This window comes from Felis catus, chromosome D1 (assembly GCF_018350175.1).
Source record: "Felis catus isolate Fca126 chromosome D1, F.catus_Fca126_mat1.0, whole genome shotgun sequence".
Classification (NCBI taxonomy): Eukaryota; Metazoa; Chordata; class Mammalia; order Carnivora; family Felidae; genus Felis; species Felis catus.
In genome coordinates, this window is record NC_058377.1 from 53,576,171 (window position 1) to 53,602,110 (window position 25,940).

The 25,940-nt window shown below is 44.7% G+C and overlaps 1 protein-coding gene across 9 annotated transcripts in view; it reads left to right on the plus strand.

Annotated features, from left to right (window-relative positions):
* The window catches only part of TENM4 (teneurin transmembrane protein 4), a 744,941-nt gene that overhangs the window by 536,267 nt on the left and 182,734 nt on the right, over positions 1-25,940 (plus strand). For all 9 annotated transcript variants that reach the window (XM_023238928.2, XM_045038070.1, XM_045038066.1 and 6 more), the window contains 3 exons: positions 12,530-12,700; positions 20,342-20,556; positions 22,191-22,401. In XM_023238928.2, coding sequence (XP_023094696.2) covers positions 12,530-12,700; positions 20,342-20,556; positions 22,191-22,401 — 597 coding nt within the window. The remainder of the gene's footprint in view (positions 1-12,529; positions 12,701-20,341; positions 20,557-22,190; positions 22,402-25,940) is intronic.

The following is a 25,940-nucleotide window of genomic DNA, read 5'->3' on the forward strand; positions in this document are numbered from 1 at the left end:
ATCAAGTCTATTACATAGCACGGTTCATACACCTGATTGTGTAGGTCTGGGGCCGTGCTGGATGTTTCACATACAAATTGTTGCATTAGTCTGTGCTTTAAACTTTGGGTGTTCTTTCTTTCGTTAACTCTTTTTCTAAGTTTGTTTATTTATCTTGAGAGAAGGCATGTGTGTGTGCACGTGGGGGAGGGACAGAGAGAGAAAGAGGGAGAATCCCAAACAGGCTCCATAATGTCAGCATGGAGTTCAACACAGGGCTCGATCTCGTAAACTTCAAGATGGTGACCTGTGCTGAAATCAAGAGTCAGATGCTCAACCAACTAAGCCACCCAGGGCCCCTCTTGTCTTTTTTTAATGTTTTGTTTTATTTTTGAGAGACAGAGAAAGACAGAGCATGAGTGGGGGAGGAGCAGAGAGAGAGGGAGACACAGAATCTGAAGCAGGCTCCAGGCTCTGAGCTGTCAACACAGAGCCCAACACGGGGCACAAACCCACAAACTATGAGATCATGACCTAAGCCGACGTAGGACGCTTAACCGACTGAGCCACCCAGGCACCCCATGCCTCTTTTATTAACTTTCAAGCAATGTGACCAGAATGCCTTATGGTTTTAGAACACTTCCTAATCTATAAAGAACTTTCATTAAATTTAATTCTTACAGCAACTCAGGAGATGGTTTTATATTATTTCCATTTTTCCAGATGAAAACAGTGTAGGTCAGAGTGGTTACGTGACTTATTTGCTGATACACAGCTAATAAGGGTCAGAGCTGGGAGCCTGGCTGTCTCTACAGATCTGCTCCACTGAGTACATAGGTGAACAGCACAGCCAGCCAGGGACGGGGAGCACACAGACCCGCAGCGTCAGGGCACTGTGCATGGGAGAGGTGCTGAAATCATGATAATGGCCCCAGGCTGCAGAGGCGGGAGCAAAGGTCATTTTTGGCTGGGGGGGGGGCGGGGGGGTGGTGATGGTGAAAATCCACACAGAAATAGACCTTGAAGGATGGGAGAAAATTTTTTAAATAGGGAGGGCAGTGGCCGTTTCCACGTAGAGACATTGTATCCGCAAAAGCCTGGAGGCTGGATGGACAGGTGTGTTTGAGGGGTAGAAGAAATCACACAGACCAAGACTCCTGAGCAGAAGGGAGTGAGGAATATCAGGTACCTTGCTCAACAAGCATTTAGAGTGCTCTTGGAAAACTGTGTCCATTTTTAAGCGATATTACATCAAGTTTCTGTCCTCAGGAAAATATTGCCAACAAAATTTGATCAGTAAGACTGGTCCATATTAAGAGATTTGTCCTTTTTTTCCCCCATTTTTGTCATTTCCATGATTTTACATCTAATCGGAAAGGCAGCATGCATAGTGGTTAGGGACAGGTTCAAGGCATTGCGGATTTGACTAGGATCCGAGCTTATTCTCTGCCTCTTATTAAATGCACAATCTTGGGTGAGTTATTGAATCACTTTGACCCTCAGTCCTCATCTTGCAAATGAGGGTAATAATACTACCTCCCTTCTGGGGCTTTGTGCGGGTTAAGTGATACTGTGTTTATAAAGCACTTGCTGCAGTATTTGGCACAGTATACCTTCAGTTAACAACAGGGGCTATTTGTTAACTTGACCATCATCATCACCCTGGCGCGCAGAACTGTGCTGCCTTAAACTTCTAATTGAAAAGCTGAACCAAACCAGAGATCTGTGTGTATCAGAGAAGGTAAAAGGGAACTCACGTGTATCGAGCACCTTGCTCTGTGTGCGGACGAGAGCAGGAAAGCAGGAAAATGTGGGTGACCCCAAAGAGCCAGAAGAGGCTCACCCACGGGGCAGCCGCCTGGGATGCTCTGGGGAGTATTAGAGGAACATCGCACACTCTGTTCTGTGAGATTTTAAAATGCTCTTTCAAAACGCTTCTCATTATAAAGAAATATTATCCCAAGTTACAAATCCGGGTGGCAGGCTCCACGTTAAGCTGTCCGCCCTCATTCCTCTTGTTGAAGTGAACGTTCCAGAGGGAAAAGACCTCTCCTAATAATATATACACAAATTAAAACTCCATTTAGAGGTACAGTGGGGACCACCTCCTAATTGACTTTGATCACAGAAAAAAATCATTTAACACGGTCGGTATGCCAGAGGAAAGCAGGAAATGGGAGGGTTGCTCTGCAGAGTGCTGTCACAGTGAGTTCTAGCAGCTGTGGAGATGAAGCCAGCCACAGGACTTTTCTCCTTCGGTATTCCTGGGCATTAACCAAACGCATGGTTTCCTCGGGTCCCCTTGGATGGTTGACGACATGAAGGAAGGAGTGATGGCTCACGCGAGAGTGGCAGGTCCTTTGCTAAGCGGAGTCATCTTTCTATAGAAGAGTTTCAGCCAGAGGTGCCTGGGTGGCTCCGTCGGTTGAGCGTCCGACTTCGGCACAGGTCATGATCTCATGGTTCGTAGGTTTGAGCACCGCGTTGGGCTCTGTGCTGACCGCTGGGAGCCTGGATCCTGCTTCGGATTCTGTGTCTCCGTCTCTCTGCCCCTCCCCCCGCTCGTGCTCACTCGCTTGTGCTCTCTCTCAAAAATAAATAAAAATTAGTTTAAAAAACTAAAAAGAAAAGAAAAGCTCGGGCCAGCCTTGTGAATCTAGTGTTGACGCTCAGAGGCAAGTGCCGCAAACAAAGGTCTTCCTTGTGTGTTTGTTGGCAGTGATTGGATCGACAGCTGTATGTTTATTCTCACAGGGGCTAACAGGAAACCTGTCCTGCGCTCCCCTGACAATAGTCTGAGAAGAGCTCAGGGGTTGGTTTCAGTTCTTGGTGATGCCGTGATGAATGTGCAATTACAGAGAATTCTGGAGGCTGGGTTGTCTGGAGATACAGAATTAGATTAATAATGCCTGTTTTGTCGCTGCGTTTTGAGGGGCCTAGTGTATAAAACGGAGTTACCAGCGATACCTTCCTTAAAAAGTCGTGAGATTGAATGATCCCACAAATGTGAGTCCTCCAGCATTATGTCTTGCACATGGTACAATTTTAATAATTAGGAGCTGTTATTGTTTTAATGATAATCCTAATTATGTCTGCCCCTTCATTTTTTCCCTTTCTTCACTCCTTTGGGCTAGGTGCTGAGGGGTAGAAATGAAAGGAATAATCGCTGCCCTGAAGGGAGGCCCTCATGGTGGCCTGATACAGCCTGTCCCATGGATTCATTCCCTTGACTCTAGGCTCAAGGAGACAACTTCTTTCTTATTTTTTTTAATATGAGATTTATTGTCAGATTGGTTTCCATATAACACCCAGTGCTCATCCCAACAGGTGCCCTCCTCAATGCCCATCACCCACTTTCCCTCCCTCCCACCCCCATCAACCGTCAGCTTAGTCTCAGTTTTTAAGAGTCTCTTATGGTTTGCCTCCCTCCCTTTTTTTTTTTCCCCTTCCCCTCCCCCATGGACTTCTGTTAAGTTTCTCAGGATCCACATAAGAGTGAAATCATATGGGGGCACCTGGGTGGCTCAGTCGGTTAAGTGTCCGACTTTGGCTCGGGTCATGATCTCACAACTTGTAGGTTCAAGCCCCATGTCAGTGCTGACAGTTCAGAGCCTGGAACCTGCTTCGGATTCTGTGTTTCCCTCTCTCTCTTCCTCTCCCCCGCTCATGCTCTGTCTCTCAAAAATAAATAAACATTAAAAAAAATTAAAAAACAAAAAGTGAAAACATATGTTATCTGCCTTTCTCTGGCTGACTTATTTCACTTAGCATAACATCCTCCAGTTCCATCCATGTTGCTACAAAAGGCCATATTTCATTCTTTCTCATTGCCAAGTAGTATTCCACTGTGTATATAAACCACATCTTCTTTATCCATTCATCAGTTGATGGACAGTTAGGCTCTTTCCATAATTTGGCTGTTGTTGAAAGTGCTGCTATAAACATTGGGGTACAAGTGCCCTATGCATCAGCACTCCTGTATCCCTTGGGTAAATTCCTAGCAGTGCTATTGCTGGGTCATAGGCTAGGTCTATTTTTAATTTTTTGAGGAACCTCCACACTGTTTTCCAGAGCGGCTGCACCAAGGAGACAACCTCTTTAATCTGGGAGTGCAGTGCCTGATGGAGGAATAGGCTATGAGGATGGCTTTCCTGCCCTTACAGGATTTCCTGCCATGACTTAATGACAGAGTCGAAAACCTGGGCTCAGCAGGGTCCCAGGTTCTGCCCACATGCTCTCGTCACGTCTGCGTCTCCTCGCCTGTGCAATGAGGGAGGGGGCTGGGACTGTCAGTTCCATCTAAGCAACACCCTCCCCCAACATCCCAGCAGAAACTCCAGTCTCTGAATTCGCTGGAGAAATCTCCTGACCTTACTTTTGCAAGGAAAACCTCAATATACAATTACCGTGATGGTGATAATGTTAGGATCAAAGAGGATCATCTCTTTGAGAAAATACCAAGCACCATAATCTCATAAACTATCTTCACAGCTCTTGGAGCTGAGTGTTATGGTCACCATTTTATAGATGAGCAAACCGAGGCTCCAGAGAGTTACCTAACGTCTGCCAGGGCACGTCACTGTGAACGTGAGAACCGGAAAAGGAACCCAGGGCTGTGTGACGGCAGCCTGTGCTCATCACCACTACAGTTCTGTGCTTCCCGTTTCTGGCCTCGGGAACCAGCACGACACTGGGAGGCGGGCACGGAGAAGTCGGATAACCGGGCTGAGGTCAGTCCACGGGTTGGTGGAGGTGACCAGCCCCTGCATTAGTTACGTAGAGAAGAGGTCTTAGTCGAGGCTGCCTGGTGAAAAGCGCCCAGAAAAGACAGCTCTCTGATTCTGTTGCTGCAATACTACCAGTTTATTCTGTGCGTATTAGATTCCAGCTCTGGTCCCCCCACCCCTTGCTGTGTGGCCAGCTTTGGGTGCCCTCCAGCTACATTGCTGTTCCTCCTGTGCAGTGACCGTGGGACTGCCTGGTTCCCACTCGTGTGGCTGGCTGCGCTTGAGCCTCTTACTTGTGCCCAGCCGCCACCACCACCGCCCCTTGATTTACAGAACTTTTGAGCAGCTGCCGGCAAATCCTTCCCACAGCATTGCACGGTACAGAAAAATGATCAGCTGCACCAGAGACCCTTCTCCAGAAAACACTTAATTTGGGGGTGAGAGACAGTAACCCTGATTGTTGCAGTCAGGTTTATCCAGAGACAGGAAGAAAAGCAATATATTTACTTGATTTAAAATTAGCCCCACGTAGTCACCAGTGGGATCCTGTCAGGTTTCTTTATGCCGATTCTGCTTTTAAAAACTGTTTTATCCGTTGGGCAAGTATCTCTGGTTCCTGTGCCCAAAGTCTGTCAGCTAATGGAAGCAGGATAGAAAAAGGCCCCCTCAGTGTAAAGGAATTTATAGTTGGCATGGAAAGGGAATTAGGGAGAATATATAGAAAGAAGAAAAAGGTGATAGGACAGAGCTGGCTTAAACAAATCTTTCAGTGGCTCCAGAAATCAGGAAAATCAATGTAGCAAAATGACAAAGATGATGACAACTGCCGTAGAGTTCCTACTATGCGCCAGGCAGAGTTCTAAGCAAATTACATGCATTATTTCATTTAATCCTTTGAGATAGATACTACCAGCTGCATTTTGCACGTGTGGAAACTGAGACTCAGGCGAAGTAATTTGCCCAAAGTCATAAAACTAATAAATGACCGAGCTCCGGTCTCTCTGGAGAGATCCAGACTTGAACTTGCATGTACATGGTTTTGACTTGGGGGGTGAGCCATGCCTAAAGTAGTCAGGATGGGGGCCCCATGCTTTGTCCTTGAGAAGAAAGCCCCTTAACGAACACCTCAGAAGAGCAAATCTGGCTATGCTGTCTGCAGAGGCTTTGCCTTCAGTTGTCTTAAATTTTAACTTAATTTCAGACACTGGAACTCACTAGCGGTGTGGTGTATCAGGAGGAGAGCCTGGACCTTGGAACCAGTCAGATCTGGGGTCAGATACTGTATCACTTCCCGTCTGGAAGGTGTGTTTGCAATCATGCGGCCTCTCTGAGCCTCCAGGTTTTTTTCCATCATAAACTGAGAATAATAGTAATTTTCTCAAGGTTTATGTAAGGATAGAATGAAATAACATATGCGGTCCCTCTTGCTTAAGTGTCTGACACACGGCTTGTGCTCCAAGGTGGGATCTCCTCCCTGGGCTCTGACACCCTTCGTTTCTACCTATTCCTCCTGAGGCTGGGTTGGAGAACTTCCCTTTTCGTGTAAAGCAGCATTAAAATGAGTTCAGAAACTAGGTAAGAAAATTCATCCCTAATCCCACATTATAATTCAAAGTCTGATGTCATTTTTACATATGTCTTTCCAGGTTTTTTTTTCATATGCATATCTGGTTTTGCAGAGATGCAGTCAGCAAAAAAATGCAATTTTATGTCTTGCCTTTTTTTTCCTTAGCATTCTATCGTCAGTATTTGCCCTCATTGCTGGTTGTCATGGTCATTTTTGTATAACGATTGCACTGCATTCCATCCAGTACCTGTATTATAAGTCAGCTAAGTTGTTCTATTTTTACACGTCTAGGTTGTTTCCACTTTTTCTGCTCTTGCCCTGCAGTCGACATCCCTGCGTATGGAACTTCTGGGTTTGGAATTTGTGAATGTCACAGCTTTGTAGCAAAACTAGGACTAGAACCTGGGGAATGAAACTCTGTCTTCTTGTTGCTGTTGTTGTGACTTTCTGTTTTTGTTGTTGTTTTCTCCATTGGTCGACCATAGTCCAAGAATGCCAATGACTTATGTTTCACAGAAATGATAATATTTATTAAAAGCAAAAGAAAACAAAACTGAGCACTAATAGAAAACAGAAAAAGTGGGTAGCCACATAACCGGGTTGATTCCCACTGCCTTTTGAAACCAAAAACACCACTGGAATCAACACTCCCTTGTGGTTATTGATTGCCGCCTCTAGTCACTACCTAGAGCTGCTAATTTACAGATGCAAGTGGGTTCATGCATTTGATTTTTGGAAGAAAGGGAAGCGTGCACCGTGACAGGAAAAGCTCTGCTGTACTTATGTTGGTGATTCCTGCATAATGACTTTGTTAATTGCCTCTTGCTGGCTGGGTGCAGGGGGCGGGGGGGGGGGGGGGGGGGGAGGGGAGGCTTCAGTGTCTGAACATCTATGGGCATTCTTGTTAAAAATGTCAGGATGGAGCTTGCACTTTCTCGGCCATCTCTTTTGTCTTGCTGGGCAGGAAAAGGGGACTGGAAAATGTCAACCCTGGGATCAGATTGACCGGAGCTGAGGGAATAAGAAACTTCCCCCAGCCCAGCTCTTGGCTTTTAGAAATCATTAACATTTCAGTGTGGGTGATCCTGTGAACCCGCTACCTTTCCACAACCTTCTTCTGAACTCTTAAGCACCTTTTCACCTTTTCATGGAATTAAAAAGTAGTTTAAAGGGAAAACCCATATCAGGTTTCTTATTTAGGTCACTTTCAGTGTGCTTGAGAGTTTTGCACTAACAGTTGTAAATACAAACCACAGAGTGCAATTTAGACAATCCTGTGATGTACATTGGTGGTGAATGGTCACCAGTAATTCTTCAGGAAAGGGGGTGTGACCAATTACAGTTTATTTTTTTCAATGGTCTGGTTCATCCTTAGAGCAGACAGGGGAGGACTCCTTCTATTTCTTAGCTTTTCTGGATCCATGGCTGTTAATTTCACATCATTTGGGTAGCATTCATTTCCTGCCATATACAACTTTAAACGGGGGTTGCTGTTGGCCAAGAAATAGTTATTAACACCACTGGTCCCCCCAAACATTAATTGTAGCCATTGTGTGTGTGTGTGTGTGTGTGTGTGTGTGTGTGTGTGTGTGTGTTGGTGGGTTTTTTTGCTGATGGCTTTATGTTGCCCATATTTTATCTTCTATTTAAAGTAAAAGAATGAAAGGGGCACCTGGGTGGTTCAGTCGGTTAAGCATCCCCCTTCAGCTCAGGTCATGATTTCACAAGTTTGAGCCCCGCATCGGGTTCTGTGCTCACAGCTTAGAGCCTGGAGCCTGCTTCGGATTCTGTGTCTCCCCCTCTCTCTCTGCCCCTTCCCCACTCTCTCTGCCCCTCCCCCACTCGCACTCTGTCTCTATCTCAAAATAAATAAACATTAAAATTTGTTTCAAAAAATTAAAAGAATGAAAAAGAGGAAGCTTGGGTTGGGAACACAGGCTCCTAAGTTTGAAGCTTGCCTCGAATCTATACTGGCTCCTACACTTAGACTGGTGATTCCTGCACGATGACTTTGTGAATTGCTTCCTGCCACCAGGTGTTGGGAGGAGGCTTCAGCATCTGAACATCTATTGGGCATTCTTGTTAAAAATGTCAGGATAGAGCTTGCACATTCTCAGCCATCCCTTATGTCTTGCTGGGCAGGGAAAGGGGACTGGTGGTATTGGGTAACTTTTACCTCTCCTGGTAAATCAGAGTATGTTAGTATAACTTAAATGTTAGTCCACTTTCCTTGTATGTATTTTCCAGTAATGATTTTTCAACCTATCTTTACATGAAGATTAAATTAGATAATATAAAGCATTCAGCATGTTGGTACACACTCAAATGATTCCACATTTTGAGTTGCTGTTATTATTTTGATTATTTTCAAGGAAAAAGAAGAGTGGTTGCTTGAGTTATGTTTCCTTGGACTATCTGTGGCTGAGCTTGTGTTTTACAAACCTTTGGAGAGAGGAGGGGAGGAGAGGGGAGATTGTTCCTTCTCTCTTCCCCTCTTCCATAACCTGGAACTATAGAATTCACCACCACTCAGCACAGTAAAGGAATGGAGGGCCCTCTAGCACAAATCTATTGAAGACCCTGAATCAGAGAGTAAGGGTCCCTTCTGTTGTGGCTGTAAAGTGACCATGACTGGCTGAACTTCACACCTGTCTCCACATCATCACCTAATCTCGGTGGCCCCATGCTTACTTCCCACCTGCAAGCCTCCCAAACTGATCTCTGGGTGACTGAGTCTTCCAAGGGCCCAGGTTTGAATGGGGTCCAGAACTTTGCCTTCCCAGGTGGTGAAAGGAAACAGAGAGACATGCCAGCCTCACAGCTGTGTGAGGGCTCTGTGATGGCGGGTAGTGGGGGGCAAGGCCATGAGGAAGCCCCGCCCGTGTGCCTCCCGAAGCTTCAGGTCAGCATCTTCCCCCCCACCAGCTGAGGACTGTCCTGCCCTAAATAACTTCCCTGAGACACAAGACCCTGTGATCATTTTCACCTCCAATGCTTTTTTCCACTGGCTTTTCTTTCCCCTCAGCTTGCTTGCTTTTTCTTTTCTTTTCTTTTCTTTTCTTTTCTTTTCTTTTCTTTTCTTTTCTTTTCTTTTCTTTTCTTTCTTTTTTCCTTCCTTCCTTCCTTCCTTCCTTCCTTCCTTCCTTCCTTCCTTAGCAAGAGCTTGATTTTGCATCTTGTTAAAAGTAAGAGAAAGCTTTGACAATAAAAATGTTTTTCTTCGCAAAGCTGTGAGAGTTCTATTCATTCTGGGATTACTTAATTCTCATGACCTTTAACAAGACAGCACTTGTGCACAGTTAGATGAGATAATTGATTCTAATGGGGAAAGGAGCAGTGCTCATTTAACTGCATATCTCCGAGTCGTCCTCCGTTCAAACAATTTCTCCATTACCTTTGGAGTTGCCAATATATAGATTAAACTGGTAAGACAGTAAGCAAAAATGGGAGCTAATTCAGCCTTGGAAACAGCAGAGTTTTCACTTCTTCCAGGCAAGTTAACTTCTATCATTATTGACAACTACACCACCACGAGCAGCATCAAGTTCCTCCTCCTTTAGTGCCCAGGACCAAAAATATGCTAAGTGGTAGCTGCTGTTTTGTCATTATCATCAACAGTATGAGTATAATGGTTACAAAATACCGCCATCATGCGTATGTACGGTTTACAAAGCACTTTGCCATATATTATCTCATATGATACAGTAATTCTTTGAAATAATTGCCTCTCCACTTCTTGGATGCGTCTAGGTGGTGGCAGCTAGGAGTCCAAACCAGTCTTCTTACCTCTGGCACACACTGTTCCCCGCTCGGCAGTAACCAGAGAGAGCAAAGGGTCAGATTCCATTTCTGTTACAGAGTACCCCTCCTGTTGAGATCAAACTTGTGTGCGTTCCCTGGGTGGCTTGTGTTTTGGACTGGAAGTCAGAAGGATGTGCAGCTCTCGTGTCCTTTATACAGTTATTTGTGCCTTGAAGGTGCCCACACAGCCCCTCAAGACCCCCCACCAGCCCGTCAGTGAACCCTTCCACGGATGGGCCAAGCAATACAACCCTCTCCTCCTCACAGGATCCTATGTTACAGCCCCCAAAGCTCCTCCATGTGTGAAAGGGGATGTTTTTGTAACACCCACTTGCCTTGCAAGGTAAAGCTAGTGAGAAAGGCTTGGTGAAGTGGGTGGAGCCTGGGCTTCAAGCCAGAAAGACTGGTGATATCTGATTTCAGTGTTTGAATAGTTGCAGATTCTAGTCTACACTGTGTCGCTCGCGAGCCATTTAACCTTCCCTGTGTTAATCGATGTCGTTGTGTCTTAGTTTCTGCATCTGTAAAATGGGGCTATTACTGTCTTTTCAGGATTTTTGTGAGAATTAAGGAAATATTGCATTTACTGCTTTTAGCACAATGCCTGGCACTCAGTTTTATAACTACCTTCTGAGCCTTAGCGTGCACATCTGCAGGTTGGGTCTCGCAGGGCTGCCTTGAGGATTAGATGCAATGTATACAAATTTCCCAGTGCATTTCCTGGCGTGCAGTTAGCCCTCAGTATACATAATTACTGTGGGCCTTCATAGTTCCATAGATCCTTCCCTGGGTTCCTCTGGCCCTCTTAGTGGGCCAGTCACCCCCTCCTCTGGGCCTTCTAGTTCTTCTGAGTAGACTTTGTTCCTTGTCCATCTTCTCTACTTGTCTGTGAGCTCATGGAAGCAAGGGCTGTCTGATTATGTTCTGGCTCTCCAGAGTCAGCTCTGGGTCCCAGTACAGGGTAGGCTCCTAGAAAATATTCATCAGTACAACAAAGGAGTGATGTTGCATACAGGATGCTGTGGGAGTCAGGGACTGAAGTTCTTAACTCCCTGCGTAAGGAATCAGGGCAGGCATTTCAGAAAAGGTAAGTAGAGACCATTGACAAGTCTTAAATCCTAAAATGGGATTTAAGCAGACATTTTGTACTAGATTACAAAATCTTTTGGAGACAAGTTTCCTCACCTTTTCAAGCACTGTGTGTGTTAGGGGACAGTGTCCATTCTTTGGTGTCTTATGGTCTCTTCTAGATTGTTGCACAAGACCGTTTAGCAGTCACTACCTTGGAAAAAAATATTTTTAAAACAGAAATGCAAGTACATCCTACAAAATCAAAAAGTATAACAGATATACAGTTAGAAGCAAATCTGTCTTCTATCCCTGACCCTTAGGATCTCTTTCCATCATTGGATGCATCTACTGTTACCAGTGTCTTTCATATCCTTCAGGAATATTCTAAACATATACATGATTTCCCCCCCAAAGGCAGTATATCAGATATACCATTCTGCACGTTACAATTTTCCTTCCAGAAAAATATAAAGAGCTTCCATGTGCTTTTTTATGATTACATAATACATTGTATGAAGGTAACTTATCTGGCCCCTTATTGATGAAGTGGTTTCTAATATTTTGCTACTACAAACAGTGCTGCAGTGAATAACCTTGTATGTACATCATTTAGTCTAATATGTGAAAATATTTGGAGGATAAATTTCTAGAATTTTCTAGAAACGCTGGGAACCTCTAAATCCCAGGATCAGTAGTATGTTTGTTATTAATTTGATAGCTTTTTTCGAATTGTCCTTCATAGCGTTTGTACCAACTTATGCCCTTACCAACGAAGTATGAGAGTGCTTATTTCCTGTTCTCTGTCAATACTGTATAATTTTAACCTTTTTTTTATCTTTGCCAAAGCCTATGTGAAAAATAGTATTTCAAAGTTTTAACTTACATTTCTCCTATGATGAGTGTTGTCAAGAGTCTTTTCATATGATTGAGAACCAATTGTATTTCTTATTCTGTAAGCTCTCTGCTCATAGTTCATATCATATTCCTATTTTCCTGATGAGCTGTTGGATTTTGCTTATTATTTGTAGCAGTTATTTTTATATTAATGAAATTAACCCTTTGTGCTACAAATTGCAAAATTTCCCCCTAGATTATTTATCTTTCAAAGCAAAAGGCCAAGGCTTCCTGAAACTCCCCCATCCCTACCCCTCTCCCTGTCCCACCAGACTGTGAGCCCTCAGGGGCAGGGTCTATGCCTTGAGCATCTCCATGCCCAGCCCCCCACATAGGGCCTGGCACTGCAAAGCTCTCTTCGGGGGCTGTTTGTTGAGCTGAGCTGAACTGAATTCCTGAGTTCCCCACCCCAGCTGCCCTCCCCTATGGCTTGGGAGTTCCATTTCCTCCTCCAGCAGAAAAAGATGACTTTTCTCATTGCTCACCACAGCCATGCACCTGTTTGGCCTAAACTGGCACCTGCAGCCGATGGAGGGGCAGATGTATGAAATCACGGAGGACACAGCCAGCAGTTGGCCTGTGCCAACGGACGTCTCCCTGTATCCATCAGGGGGCACTGGGTTAGAGATCCCTGACAGGAAAGGCAAAGGAGCCACAGAAGGTAGGGTTGCCGTGTTGTTCGTGTCGTGAGTCCTCTGTGTCTGCCTTTGAACCGAAGAGACCTTCATTATGCACGTCATGTGCCTGACTCACAGCTCCGTGCTTTGGCCCTTCCTCCATCTTTCTGCACTCCACGCCGGCTGCCAGCCCACCTGTGTCTTCATCTCAGTTCCTTGTCACTGTGAGCTCATAGCGGGGCTTGGGCAGCTCTCATGGTGCTCAGCGGTATCCCATCTCATGCCTCGAGGGAAGCATCATGGGCTTTCGCACTGCTGGGTGGCTGTCTTGGATTGTGTGGGATCAGGATGAGTCCTTAAGGGGCCAATAACAATAATCATTAGTGTTTGTACGGTTTATTTATTTCAAAGATTTTGTCAAGAGGTTTTTACACTTAATCCTCACAGAGATCCTGTGAGGTAAGTATAATTCTTTAGACCCATTTTAGATACAAAACCTAAGGGTTACATTAATTTAGTGACTTGACCAGAGGTCGCTCAGCCAGTAAATAATGGAGCTTGGCGTATGAGCCCAGGTCTGGATGACTCCAGAGCTCTTACTGTCTCTATAAATTGTCCTACCTGACTCACCACATGGTTACAAGACCTTGAAGGAGATGTAGATGAGAAATCCCATCATGCAGTGGGACACGGATATTTTTCTATCAGTGATGGAGTGGTAGTGACATTTGGAGTTTGGCATTCTTAAATGGGACATCTGTAGACCCATGTTCTGAATTTCTTAAGGGTCTTTCTAACACGCCATTGACACACATTCTTTCACTATCAGCCAGAAGTGGCACAGACTCACAAAAATGGTACCGTGAAAGATGGCTGAGCTAATGGGCCAGTCTCATTGCCATTCTGGGCAGCGTAGGCATTCTTTATCCTGTCCCTGCTGTGCCCTGCTTCATCTCGTCTGTTAGCAAAGTGCACCACAGGTCTGCCTCCACCTTTACTGCTATATCTTCTTGCCTAGCATCTCAGACAACTTTGGGATCAAAGCTTCTGAGGTTTCCTGCCCTCAAGGATTTCCCTTCCAGGAATCTGTTTGGTTAACAGGGTACCATATGCTTGGTTGAAGTAGCTACTCAGGACCTCTGAATGATCCTGAAGGCAAAAATCAATTCTTTTTTAAAAAAAAACGTTTATTTTTGAGACAGAAAGACAGAACACAAGTGGAGGAGGGGCAGAGAGAAAGGAAGAGAGAGAACCCCAAGGAGACTTGCACTTGTCAGTGCAGAGCCTGACACAGAGCTCGAACTCAGAAACCATGAGATCATGACCTGAGCTGAAATCAAGAGTTGGATGCTTAACCAACTGAGCCACCCAGGCACCCCCAACTCTTTCTTTTTGTTTTTTAAATATGGAATGCTTCATGAATTTGCATGTAATCCTTGCACAGGGACTATGCTAACATTCCAACAAAATCAACTCTTGACCCATGGTCATCTTTAAGGGAAGTAAGAATGGGAGCATTTCCACAGAGCCAAATCAGAACCTCTGCCTGCTTTTTCTAGGGGCAATGCCAGTCTTCTCCTTTACGAAGATTTTAAGACTTAAAACATTTAATAATTTATACTTTCTTCACCCTTTAGTAAGGATATGGAGGGAGTGTGGATAGGACCACGGGAATCAAGAGCCCTGGGTTAGGAATCAAGAGCCCTGACTTCAAGCCCAGCTGCTGACCCTTGAATTGTCCTTAAGCAAATCCCTTGAAGGACTTTCTGAGTGGGGTGCCTGGTCTGTTAAGCGTCTGACCTTGGCTCAGGTCATAATCTTGCAGCTTGTGAGTTCAAGCCCCGTGTCAGGTTCTGTCCTGACAGCTCAGAGGCTGGAGGATGTGTCTCCCTCTCTCTCTGTCCATCCCCCACTCATGCTCTGTCTCTCTCCTTTCTCTCTACCCCTCCTCCACTTGTGTTCTGTCTCTCAAAAATAAACATTTTTTTTTTTAATGAATTGATTTTGGCCTTCAGGATCATTCAGAGGTCTTCTCTCTCAAAAATAAATAAACAAAAAAAAGTGAACATGCTTTCAAAAAAAAAAAAAAGACTTTCTGAGCTTCATTCTCCTCCTCTCTAAATGGAAGTTATTGAGCTAAATTATCTCCAAGGTCCAGTTTAATTCACAAGTCCTACATATGAAATTGATAGTAGAATCATCAGACTAACCAGATGGGTCTTTAGAATTTTTTTTTCCAGGACAGCCCTGTCCATGGTCCTGCCTGTCAGCTTGTGATTCCCTTGTCAGTTTATAGTGTCACATGCCATACGGGAATACCATCCATGTGGACGGTCTTTAGGTCAGCACGTACAAATGCAGATTTAAGATACGTTTAACCCTCAAGGCATTGGATGAGGTCTCATTTAGCAAAATGTATTTTCTTCCCTCCATGATCTCTATCAGACATTCTTGAAACAGAGTTGGATCTATCTGAAATCTCTCATTCTAATGAAATTAGTTTGTGGGTTTTTTAGGTTTTGTTTTGTTTTACCCAAGGAGCAGGAGGTGCAGATAAGAGGCAAAATAAAATTGCCCCAGCTTATTGGTTTACTTTAATTGGAGTATTTTTGCTTAAAGGGATTATCTGTCATTACTAATGCAAATGGAAATCCTGTTTACAAACCCCTAAAATGCAGTGCTGTGCTGGAAAGTGGTCAGCATCAAAAGCAATTACTGTGACAAAAAATACATCAGACTGGGGAAACAGAGGACAAAGCTTCCTACAGTTTATGTGAGACCACATGGTTCTTAATTTCTTTTGCCCTGGTCAAACCAATGTCTACACAGTTCATGTTTTTAATTGTAACATTAAAAAACCTACTTCCTTAGACATAGCTCAAGGGGAAAAGTCTTTAACACTGATGTGAGTGCATATTTCCTATCCTTTCTAAGGGTATCAGAGAGGAGAGCTGATTACAGAATTAAGATTAGAGCCCTGGTTTACAGAGATGGCAGTAACAATGTGGTATGATGGAAAGAAGATAAATGGGCCTTGGAGCCAGACAGGCTTGAATCCTGGCCCTCAAATTTATTGGCTTTGTTAACTCATGCCAATTACTCCATCTTCTTTGGCCTTAGTTTCTTCATCCATAAGAACAAGGATGGTAACGTCTGTATCTTTTCAGACTGGTGGTGAAGAGGCACTCAACAAATGTCACTTCCTTTCTTCCCATCTGCTCAAATCCCAAGCCATTCCATGTCAGTTATCAGAATCTCAGAAATCCAGACTAAGTAATATTTTCCCCTCAAAGACCCTGCAAATAATTGGGACATTTTTTCATATTGTAAAATGCTATATATTTTTTAATTATGCAAATGAAATATATAATGAGTCCAGTATTTTAAATGCTCATCGTGTCTTTGAGAATAACCCCAAACTGCAATTTACACTGTATTTTCAAAGTGGCTCTTACCATTTCAGGGTGTCATGGGACAGAAACCAAATATGGCAGCTTTTCGAAGAAAAGCCACAATAACTTACGTTATATGTTAATGGAAAAGAGGGGAGAAAGCATTGAATAAACAAAAATTCCTGATGGTTGAATTGGTGGGCTTAGGGATAGCATTTTCTTCTTTCTGCAATGAAATAAAAATTACCCATCAGTTTAAACCATGCAAATTGCTGCACGCAGGCTCAGCTGGGCTCTCCAAAATGGAACAGCTTATTTTGATAACCAAATAAATTTCTAACAGTTGCTAAGGAAACTAAAGGATTCTTTGTGCAAGTTATTGCATTGAAAAGTACCAGAAAGGTGGAGGGAAGAGGAGAGTGTTAGTTGATTAGGAATTTAGAACCTGTGTAGAGGGATCTTAGTTCAAGAAAGTGAGGACTATGGCTGAGAAGGGCATGGAATTTCACTTCTTCCAATTCTCTCTTGTTTGACCAAACAATCCAATCATTTCAGCAAATTGTTGAGAAATTTCTTTTATAGACATGATTGTGTATTTGTACATCATTGCTAGAGGAAGGCTGAGTCTGTGTATCTTTACAAAGAACAGGACTGTTGCCAGTAGAATTTGCCTTGTGAAACCTGATCATACTGTTGGAGATTCCTATTTCTTAGTTAAGCTCTTGGTATTGTTTGTTAAGTCTCTGGTGGCCCCCAATGATTGTGTAGTCCTCTTTATAAATGTCTTGTGGGGCGCCTGGGTGGCGCAGTCGGTTAAGCGTCCGACTTCAGCCAGGTCACGATCTCGCGGTCCGTGAGTTCAAGCCCCGCGTTGGGCTCTGGGCTGATGGCTCAGAGCCTGGAGCCTGCTTCCGATTCTGTGTCTCCCTCTCTCTCTGCCCCTCGCCCGTTCATGCTCTGTCTCTCTCTCTCTGTCCCAAAAATAAATAAACGTTGAAAAAAAAATTTTTTTTTTTAAAAATAAATGTCTTGAGACCCCAACTCTTGCCCTTTGACTCTGGGTCCTGTTTGTGCATTCCTACTTCATAAAAATTGTCAACTTTCTGTGCCCCATGACACTCAGTGGGCCTTGGTCTACCTGGCCTAGCCTTGATGGTTAGATTGCTGGGACTGTGAGTTAGGTTGGACTCATGCACTGTGCCATTGACCCTTGAGTGAGACTATTGAGAGTGTCTTTGAAGAGTTTTAATTAACCACTTATCAATTTAATGCTTTAAGAAGCCATATTCTAGCGAATGAAGAGAAACCCCAAATGGCTTTATCTTCAAATGGTTTCTTAAGCATTCTGAGCCTCAGTACATACATCTTACCAGTGTGAGAATTAACTGGACCGATGAACGTAAAGGGGGGCCCAGCATGTAGTGAGAGCAAGAATTGATAGCAAGCATTACCACTAATCCTGCCACTTCTACCTTTACTGCTGTTACTACTAATGCTGTTATTACTGCTGCTGCTGTTGTTGTCATTATTATTTTCCAGAATGTGGGTGGGGATAAAAAGAATTGTATGCATAAGACCTGTCTCCTCCAACTCCCACCACCCTCTGTCATCTCTCCTCACTCTACTGTTGGTGGGTCTTGCTGTGTGGTAGGACGGTTTCTGTCTTAAGCACTCACAGCTTGGTGCTCGGATTTAAGAACAGAGGATCTGGAAAGAGGAAGGCAGGAAGAGCTGAGTGTGGCTTCACTCTGAATAACTGCTAGCCCGGCCAGTCTCACGCCTCTTTCCCATCAGACACGGGTACTCGCTGTGCTCTACCTCTTTCCCCTCAGAAGCCCCCGTCTTGTCCCTACGTATAGTCCTACAAGGGGACCACTGGGGACCAGAGTAGAGGAATGATAAAGCTTAAATCCCCAGATGGGGTCCTCTTTTCCCTCCAAAACATCACCTTTAGGCTGGGCTGTGGTCCCTTCCCTAAGGATCTGGACCAGGTGACTTTTAGTACAAAGGGCACTTTAGTACAAAGCCCGAGTGGCCCTCAGAGACTCAGCCGAGAGTCCAGGTCCCGGTGGCCGGTGTGCCCTGGAACAGAATCCGCTATTTTTATTTGTATACACACCAAAGACAATTCTTTTCTCTTATTTTGGCCCATGTTGGTGAAATACGAGAATGCTAGAAAAGGATATTGCTTTTTATCACTCCTCGGGTGTAAGAGCCAACTTATGTATGCCTCTGGGGCCCGCAGACCTCTGGAGAGAGACTCTGGGCTGGCCTCTGACCTTATGAGGCTCAGAACTCAGCTGATACAATAGCTGTCTCTCAAAAACATGCTCACTGGAGGAGAAAATGAACCATGCAGGGTGCTCTAGCAGCATGCCAAAATGTGGGGGAAAGTTTTCATTATTTATTCTCAGACCCAGGAATTATTTGACTGCAGACAATTCTGAAATCCCATCAGCCCCGACTCCCACCCACTCACAAAGGAAATGAGTCCTTGGAATTAGCAGTCTCAGGCTTATTTCTATGCAGTTTCTAGGAGGAAACTCAGAGTTCTGCATCCCTAGCAGAATGATAAGCTAAAGGGTACACTATTTTTCTACCTAGAATACAAAAGAATTGTGGTATTGGGAGCCCCACAATCAGATAAGAATGTGAAAGTAATTCTCCTCTATCTTAATGTGTTGTGAATTTGGCTTCTGTCTTTGAACTTTGAATCACAGTGTGGTGGTTTTTGTGTGTCTGCATTTTCAAGGTAAAAGTCTGGGGCACATTCCTTCCATAAAGGAATTAAATGCAAGCTCTTTCCCATGCTAATGACAGAGTACTAGTGGTACTTTTATTGAGAGCATGCATTTTAACTTTTTTTGTTGTTGGCATATTTTTTAATTAAAATAACATTTAATGGTTTGAAGCTAAAAACCTGATGTTTCTGCCTAGGAGTTTATAAAGGAATGATAACATATGGAGAAGTTTAACATTTAAATTGAATTTTATTATTTAAAACAGTAAAATATTTTACGACTACAACAATGCCCTGCCAAGCTCCATTTCAGCATCAAATGTGCTTTGTAAGGAATCTTACAAAGCTAGGGGAAAAAAGACATTTTAATTTCTTATTCCCCAAGTGCTTTTTATAAAAAGTTCTCACAAACGTGTTTTCTTTACAAATGGATTATTGTTCTTAAAGCCTCTCTTCGAACACGTCTAACAACAAATCTTGGAACTAAGATACCCTGCGGATTCTTCCTTACAAATAAGACGTAGTCTGCTGGCTGCCATGTGGCTAGTCAGTGGCCTAAAGGTGGTCTTCTAACATCCCTATCACCTCCTTCTGCCGCCTCCCAACTCCCCAGAGGGCTGATGTCTGGAAGGAAGTCAGGTTTATATTTTTCACATGTGAGTGTGCTTAATTAGTAAACAGAGGAAGTTTGATAAGTCGTCTTCCTTCCTGGCACTTCTGGTGCCCCCAGAAAGCTGTCACTCTCCTGAATGGTGACAGAAATGGGCAAGGGACCATATTTCTGACCCCCGTCCCCTGAAACCTGCAGGGTCAGGGGCCTTGGTTGAATTTCCAAGTATGCCATAGGCTTTGTGCCTGAACTTGAGATCAATTCCCTCGGCTTTACCTACTTCAGCACAAAACTGATATTCGAAGACCTCCATCCAAGCAAGACAAGGAAGCATTTTTCAGAAATATCCATTCCATTCAGAAGTACCCCCTTTTTCATCTTCCCCAACCCAACTCCTGCTCCCCATATAAACCCCTTCCACATGTCTTAGCCTTAGGATTTGGCTTCCAATTATACATAAACTAGTAAACTTGTAAAATACCTTCATCCACTCAGGTCAGGCTTCCCACTGCTGGTGGGACCATTTTGAGTTGGAAATTTAATAACAACACCTTGTTCGCACTACCCTTTCTATTTTAGCGTGCATGCTTTTATACACACACGCGTGTGCACAGTTATTCTCGTGTGACCACCAGTGATTATTTTGGGTATCGGAATATATCTTAACAAGCTGTGGAATTATGCAGTATACAGATGGCCCTTGAGGAGGACCCATACTGCTTTGGAAGAATGCATATTTTTAGCAGAACAGTTTGAGCATCACTGGAAAAAAAAAGTTCTGGACATTCTTCCTCCTCGGTGGGGAGTGGGGGTGGGGCTGGTGGTGGAACGTAGTAGAGAGAAGTGTGAGGCACAGGGGAGTCCTGCTGTTCAGGGGCTCCGATCCCTTGTTTCGCTTGTGGCCAACTTCTGTTTTTGTCTTCCCTTCCCTGTGTCTTGGTAGGAAAGCCCAGTAGTTTCTTTCCAGAGGACAGTTTCATAGACTCTGGAGAAATCGACGTGGGGAGACGGGCTTCGCAGAAGATTCCTCCTGGCACTTTCTGGAGATCTCAGGTGTTCATAGACCATCCTGTGCATCTGAAATTCAATGTGTCCCTGGGAAAGGCAGCTCTGGTTGGCATCTATGGCAGAAAAGGCCTTCCTCCTTCACATACACAGGTAACCAGAATGCCACATCCCCTGCTGATCTGCAGGGGCTCCTACCTCACATCCTAACCCAAAGTCAGGAAGCCTAATGCTCACACCTGGAGCCTTGTGTTTGAAGGGCATTTTGCATATTTTATAGCCCATTCCTCCATTTGACCTAAGACCCTACCTTTCAGCTGAGTAGGGTTATATCCCTGGGGTTTTTTGAGAAGAGGAAATTTTAGGAAATATCTCAAATAGCCTCTCTACTATTACCCAGTCACCTGAGTGAAATTATCCAAGAAATATAAAGAGAAAAGCATGCGCTTTGGAGTCCGACAGACTTCAGTTTGAATCCTCTTGTTATCAACTATGAGAACTATGGCCTGGTGCTTACCCGCTCAGAGCAAGTTTCTCATCTCTCCACTGATGATAACAATACTCACTTTGTAGGGCTGTTGAGGAGAATCAAGAACATTTATAAGGCAGCTTGCGCAAGATCTGGCTTAGAATACACGTTACTTCCCTGGTCTCTTACATTCCTTCTCTCCTTTGGGATTTCGCATTTACTGTGATACATGCACACCAGAAACACCTAACAGTTCATCTAGGATGATTGACATAACACCAGTCGTAATGGGTAAGGAACAGACTTGTTAAGGTCCTGCCAGCTCTGGGATTGGGTTAAAATAAATCAGAGGCATCCATCAGACATTCCCAAGCCGTGTGCAGCCTTCTTAGCCCCAGTTGTTACTTAAGATTCCCACGTGAAATCTAAGTAGATATATTTTCTAGCAGTGGAGTCATGGGAAAATAGAATCTGGGCCACTCACCAGGACAGTGATGCTAGTCCTGGACTTCATTCCTGGACCTCATTTACACATGAAATAGAATTAGATATCTTGGTTTTTTAAAAGATAGGTAGGTCAGTAGGTAGACAGATAAGTAGACAGATAATTGCTCAATTTGCTTGCTAGTAGGCCAGTAGGACTTAACCACCTACCTGTTGTTAGCACTGTGTGGCTGACTTCTCTTGAGTCTCACACTCGCGGGCTCGGATCAGTCAGCAGTTGTGTGTCTGACCCAGCACGTAATCGTTGATAGAATTTTGAGCTAATCCAGTTTAGTTCCCCTAAAACTGCTCCCTGAACCTGCAGCATTTAGAAAGGATTGTTGACAACAGGAAGAGAGAGATCAGATTTGCACTTGCACCTGACTGACTTTTAAGGCACATCCAGTGCTCTAGTCCCAACCCTCGAGCCCTGGGATTCCCAGCATCACTTGCGTGGAGCTGGAGTTCAGTCCTTCAGTGGCTGGGTTTCTGATCACGTGCCCACCATTGGAAGGGCATGGTTGTCCCGGCACAGGCTCAGCCAGATGAAGACTGCCTACATATACAGCAAATTAAAGAAAAATGAGACCAAAAAAATAATAATAATAATGAGCTAATTATGCTGCCCTCACAAGGAAATGAGGAGTCTATTACCATGAGAAACAGGGGTCTGGGGAGGAGGTGAAGTCGGTTGATCAACCTTCATGTGACTCTAGCCTCTCTGCCTGTCCTCAGGTTGTATTTCCTTGTGTGCCCCCAGGAGACACGTGAGGAAGGAATCTAGCATTATGGTGAAGCAGACACCCCGCTAATTATGCTCTGTTTGTACTTTTAGTTTGACTTTGTAGAGCTGCTGGATGGAAGGAGGCTCCTGACCCAGGAGGCACGGAGCCTGGAGGGACCCCAGCGCCAATCTCGGGGAGTCGTCCCCCCATCTAGTCACGAGACTGGCTTCATCCAGTATTTGGATTCAGGAATCTGGCACCTGGCTTTTTACAACGACGGGAAGGAGTCTGAAGTGGTTTCTTTTCTCACCACTGCCATTGGTAAGGAGCCTCCAGCCCTTTGGGGTCTGTGGGATTTCTGCCTCTTGGGTGAGAGGACCCTGGGGATTCTGAGGGTTGGAGCCAGCAAGGGAATGTGTCTTGCCCGCAGCTGTCGATGCCCCCTGGAGTCTGGCATGAGTCCTTCCTGACTGGGCTTGCTGGACAGGGATGGGTGTGGGATTCAAGGGAAGGAGGGAGGGGAGGAGTGACAGGAGAGGCTGGCCAGCCATTCTGGGCCATTACCCACTGCCTTTCTTGTGTCATCTTTGGGCCAGCTGCTGCATTTAACAACTGAGAGGTAGAGTTGACAGCAAGACCGAAACCCTGCCTGACCAGCCACATGGAGGCAACACCTCTCTTCTTCTCACTTCTCTCCGACACCTGTATTTTGTCTTTATAGCTTCCTTGGCTCAACTCACTGATTTGTGGTTTGGGTTTTTGTTTTTGACTGTGTGTATGTAGCTTTTTGTTTATTTATTGTTTTGTCCTGGGAGCTAACAGTCCCTGGCAGTTGAGAAAAGAAGATGAATGCTCAGGGAGAGGGTGAGAATAGCAGAGCTATTCTGGATGAATATTCTGGAGCCGCGATGTTTGGGATAGTGCTGAACACCTTCTCTGTCCCTCATCATGGAAGAGGGCCACAGCTCTCCCTTCAGGGTGAGCCTGTGGGGCTGCCCCACAAGCCGACGGGTGTCCAGGGAGCTTGGCATCTTGTTCTAAGGAATTTCTCTTCTTTATCCACACATTCCGTAGAGTCTGTCTCTTCCTTGGATGGCCATGGGACACAGTGGCCTCAGTGGTTCAGGTCAGAAAACATTTATTCTGGGTTTATGTTGGAAGCATTATGACATAGCCTGGAGACAGAATCTCCCTCAGGAAAATAAAACTCCACTAACCAGAATGCATGGAAATAGGGTTTCTGCTTAATGAAAAGCTTTATGTGGTATAGAGTTCACCTCAAAACTCTGTCTCAGTCCTTGGCTAAGAATCTCTCTGACATGGAAAAGGGAGTTAAATAAAAAAACCTCTGAATCTGGTCACTGGTTCCTAAAACTCCTGCAGAACTCTGGCTTTTTCTTCTACACAGCAATAATCATTTTCAGGCCATTTTCCCCTCATTTGCAATTTTGCCCTTAGTGTCGAGGCGGAAAATACCTTCCCATTAAATACGGGCATGGCTTCTCCACGTCTGCTGTCCCTGCAGGCTCAGTATCCTACCCTCTTGGCAAAATGAGGGCAGCAGAGGCCATCTGGCTACGTCGGCCCCGATGTAGGAAACCCTGCTTTGTGCTGTCCTCGATTTGGAAGTGTCTGCCCTAACTGCTGGTCTCCGAGTGTCCAGAGGGCAAGGACTTTGACATAATCTTCTCTGCCCCCCAACCCCAAGCCCAGGCCCCGACATGCGGGGTCCCTGGGTTACTAAGGGCGTGAGCACAAGCTTGGCCTGGCTTCTGCTCAGCCTCCCATTGGCAGGACCGTCAGCAGCCACAGGCCTGGCAGTTGCGGCTGCCGCTGGTTTCCTCCCCTATTGCCTCCTTTTGAGGTGGAGTTGAAAGTATCCTCCGCTCTGAATTTCCACCACTAACTTGTGTTTTGACCCTGCACAAATCACTTAAGTTTTCCAGCTTCCGGTTTCTCTAGAGTCTGGATTTGAGGCCGCAGCTCGGTGGTTGCCGATGAGCTGGAGGCCGCCCGGGCAGCCCCATTCCCCTGTCACCAGAGAGCCAGCTGTGGTCCTCACCATCGATTAGGCTCTCACTCTGCGGGGTTTGCCAGGCTCCAAACCTGGTTTCTTTTCCCTTTCTGGCCACAGTGGCTTCGTTTTTAGGGACGTGGATTATCGAGTCGTTAGTGGTACCTGAGTGAGAGCTTCCTGGTCTCACAGCCTGATTTCTCTGAGGCATGGTTCACAAAGAAGCATGGACTGTCTTGCTCGCTCAGAACGAAGATCTCTTATAATCAGAATTCTTTATTTTTAATAACTGAGCATACATATGAAAGAATATTAATATCGACCCCCAAAGAAAGCCACTTTTAATTAGGATGTGACTCTCAAAGAAGTAAAATGTAGGTGCAGTTAGGTATCTTTGCCAATTCTTGGCTTGTCAGAGCTTGCTAACCTGTTTTGTTATAATTAAGGCCATGGTCTTCCTTTTCCCTCTGGCTCTCCTGTTCTTACCTTAATGATGAAGTCTGCCTTCACCTCCTTAACCCTATGATGTCCTTCAGAGCAGAGTTTGATGTCCTTCTCAGAGTTTGATGACCCATTTGATGTCTCATTAAAACACAGATTCCCTTCACTAGGTGGGGGTGGGCCCTTAGAGTCTCCATTTCTCACCAGCCTCAGTGATACTGGTGCCGCCCAGCTGTGGACCACATTTTGAGTAGCCGGGGGTTATGGTATCTTATGAATGGTCCCAAATATTGTCATGCAAAGCAGTCACCCGGGAAGCTCGTTCACAGTTCAGATTCCTGTGCCCTGTCCCCAGGAATTATGACCCACTAGGCCTGAGGTAGAGCCCAGATAATCTTGATTCCAGGGGTCTGTCCACTAAGCTTTGAGCACTGCTTTCTCTTTCTTCCTCCCCTGACTGTCCCACACTAGCTCTGTGACCGTTGTCAGGTCACCTCTCTGAGGTTTTTCTTAGCTGGAAAATGAAATAGTAACAGTACTCTGCAGTCCCTGTCATGAAGATCAGAGCAGATATAAAGTGCCCAGCACAGGCGTTGGCCTCCTAAGAGACCCAATAAATGGAAGTTGCTAATATTCTCTTCTTCCCTCCTCCTCCCTTTGTCTTGCTGCCTTTCAGACTTGTCTGTCTTCCTTTGAGCTACAGTGGTTGTTTAATGAATACTTTTTTTTTCTTTAATACAAAAACAGATGGATTCTGATGTTGCTATTAATCCCTCTCTCCCCAAGAGTCCGTGGCATTGAGTCTCAGCTGTCTGTGATTGTTACCTGTGAGCCATGAGTTGTAATTTGTCTTGGCAGGTTAATTAAAAGTTTGGGTCTTGTTTTAGTGAGCTCATTATGGTCCCAATATACAACTGTAACTCTCAGGCTTGCTTAACACACAAATTGGAATATGACCCTCCCTTCGTTACATGTTGAAATGCAGACATAGAATTTAAGAAGATCTGAGATGTCAGGATCCAGAGTATTTATGTCTGTTTGTAATTAAGTAACAGGAGAAATAATTGCGTTTAATTTAACAAATGGCTGTATTGTGTGTGCTCGTGCTTTTCCCTCCATTTAATGCAATCCAGCTGATGATTTTAAATTAAATGAGTTTATCTTCCTTGAAAAAATCTAAAAGCACTTTAATAACTGTATACATAAATATATATACACACACACACACACATACACACACACACACACACACACACGCACTCCTAACTGAAACCAAGCAAGGTTTAGAATAAAACAGAGCAGCTGTTTTCAGAAACAGCAGTTTTTTCCCCACATGTGGAGGTCCAGGATTTGAAGGTAATGTTGTTTCTGGTCTTACCTTCACTGGAGGTGGGTAGCCTTGCTG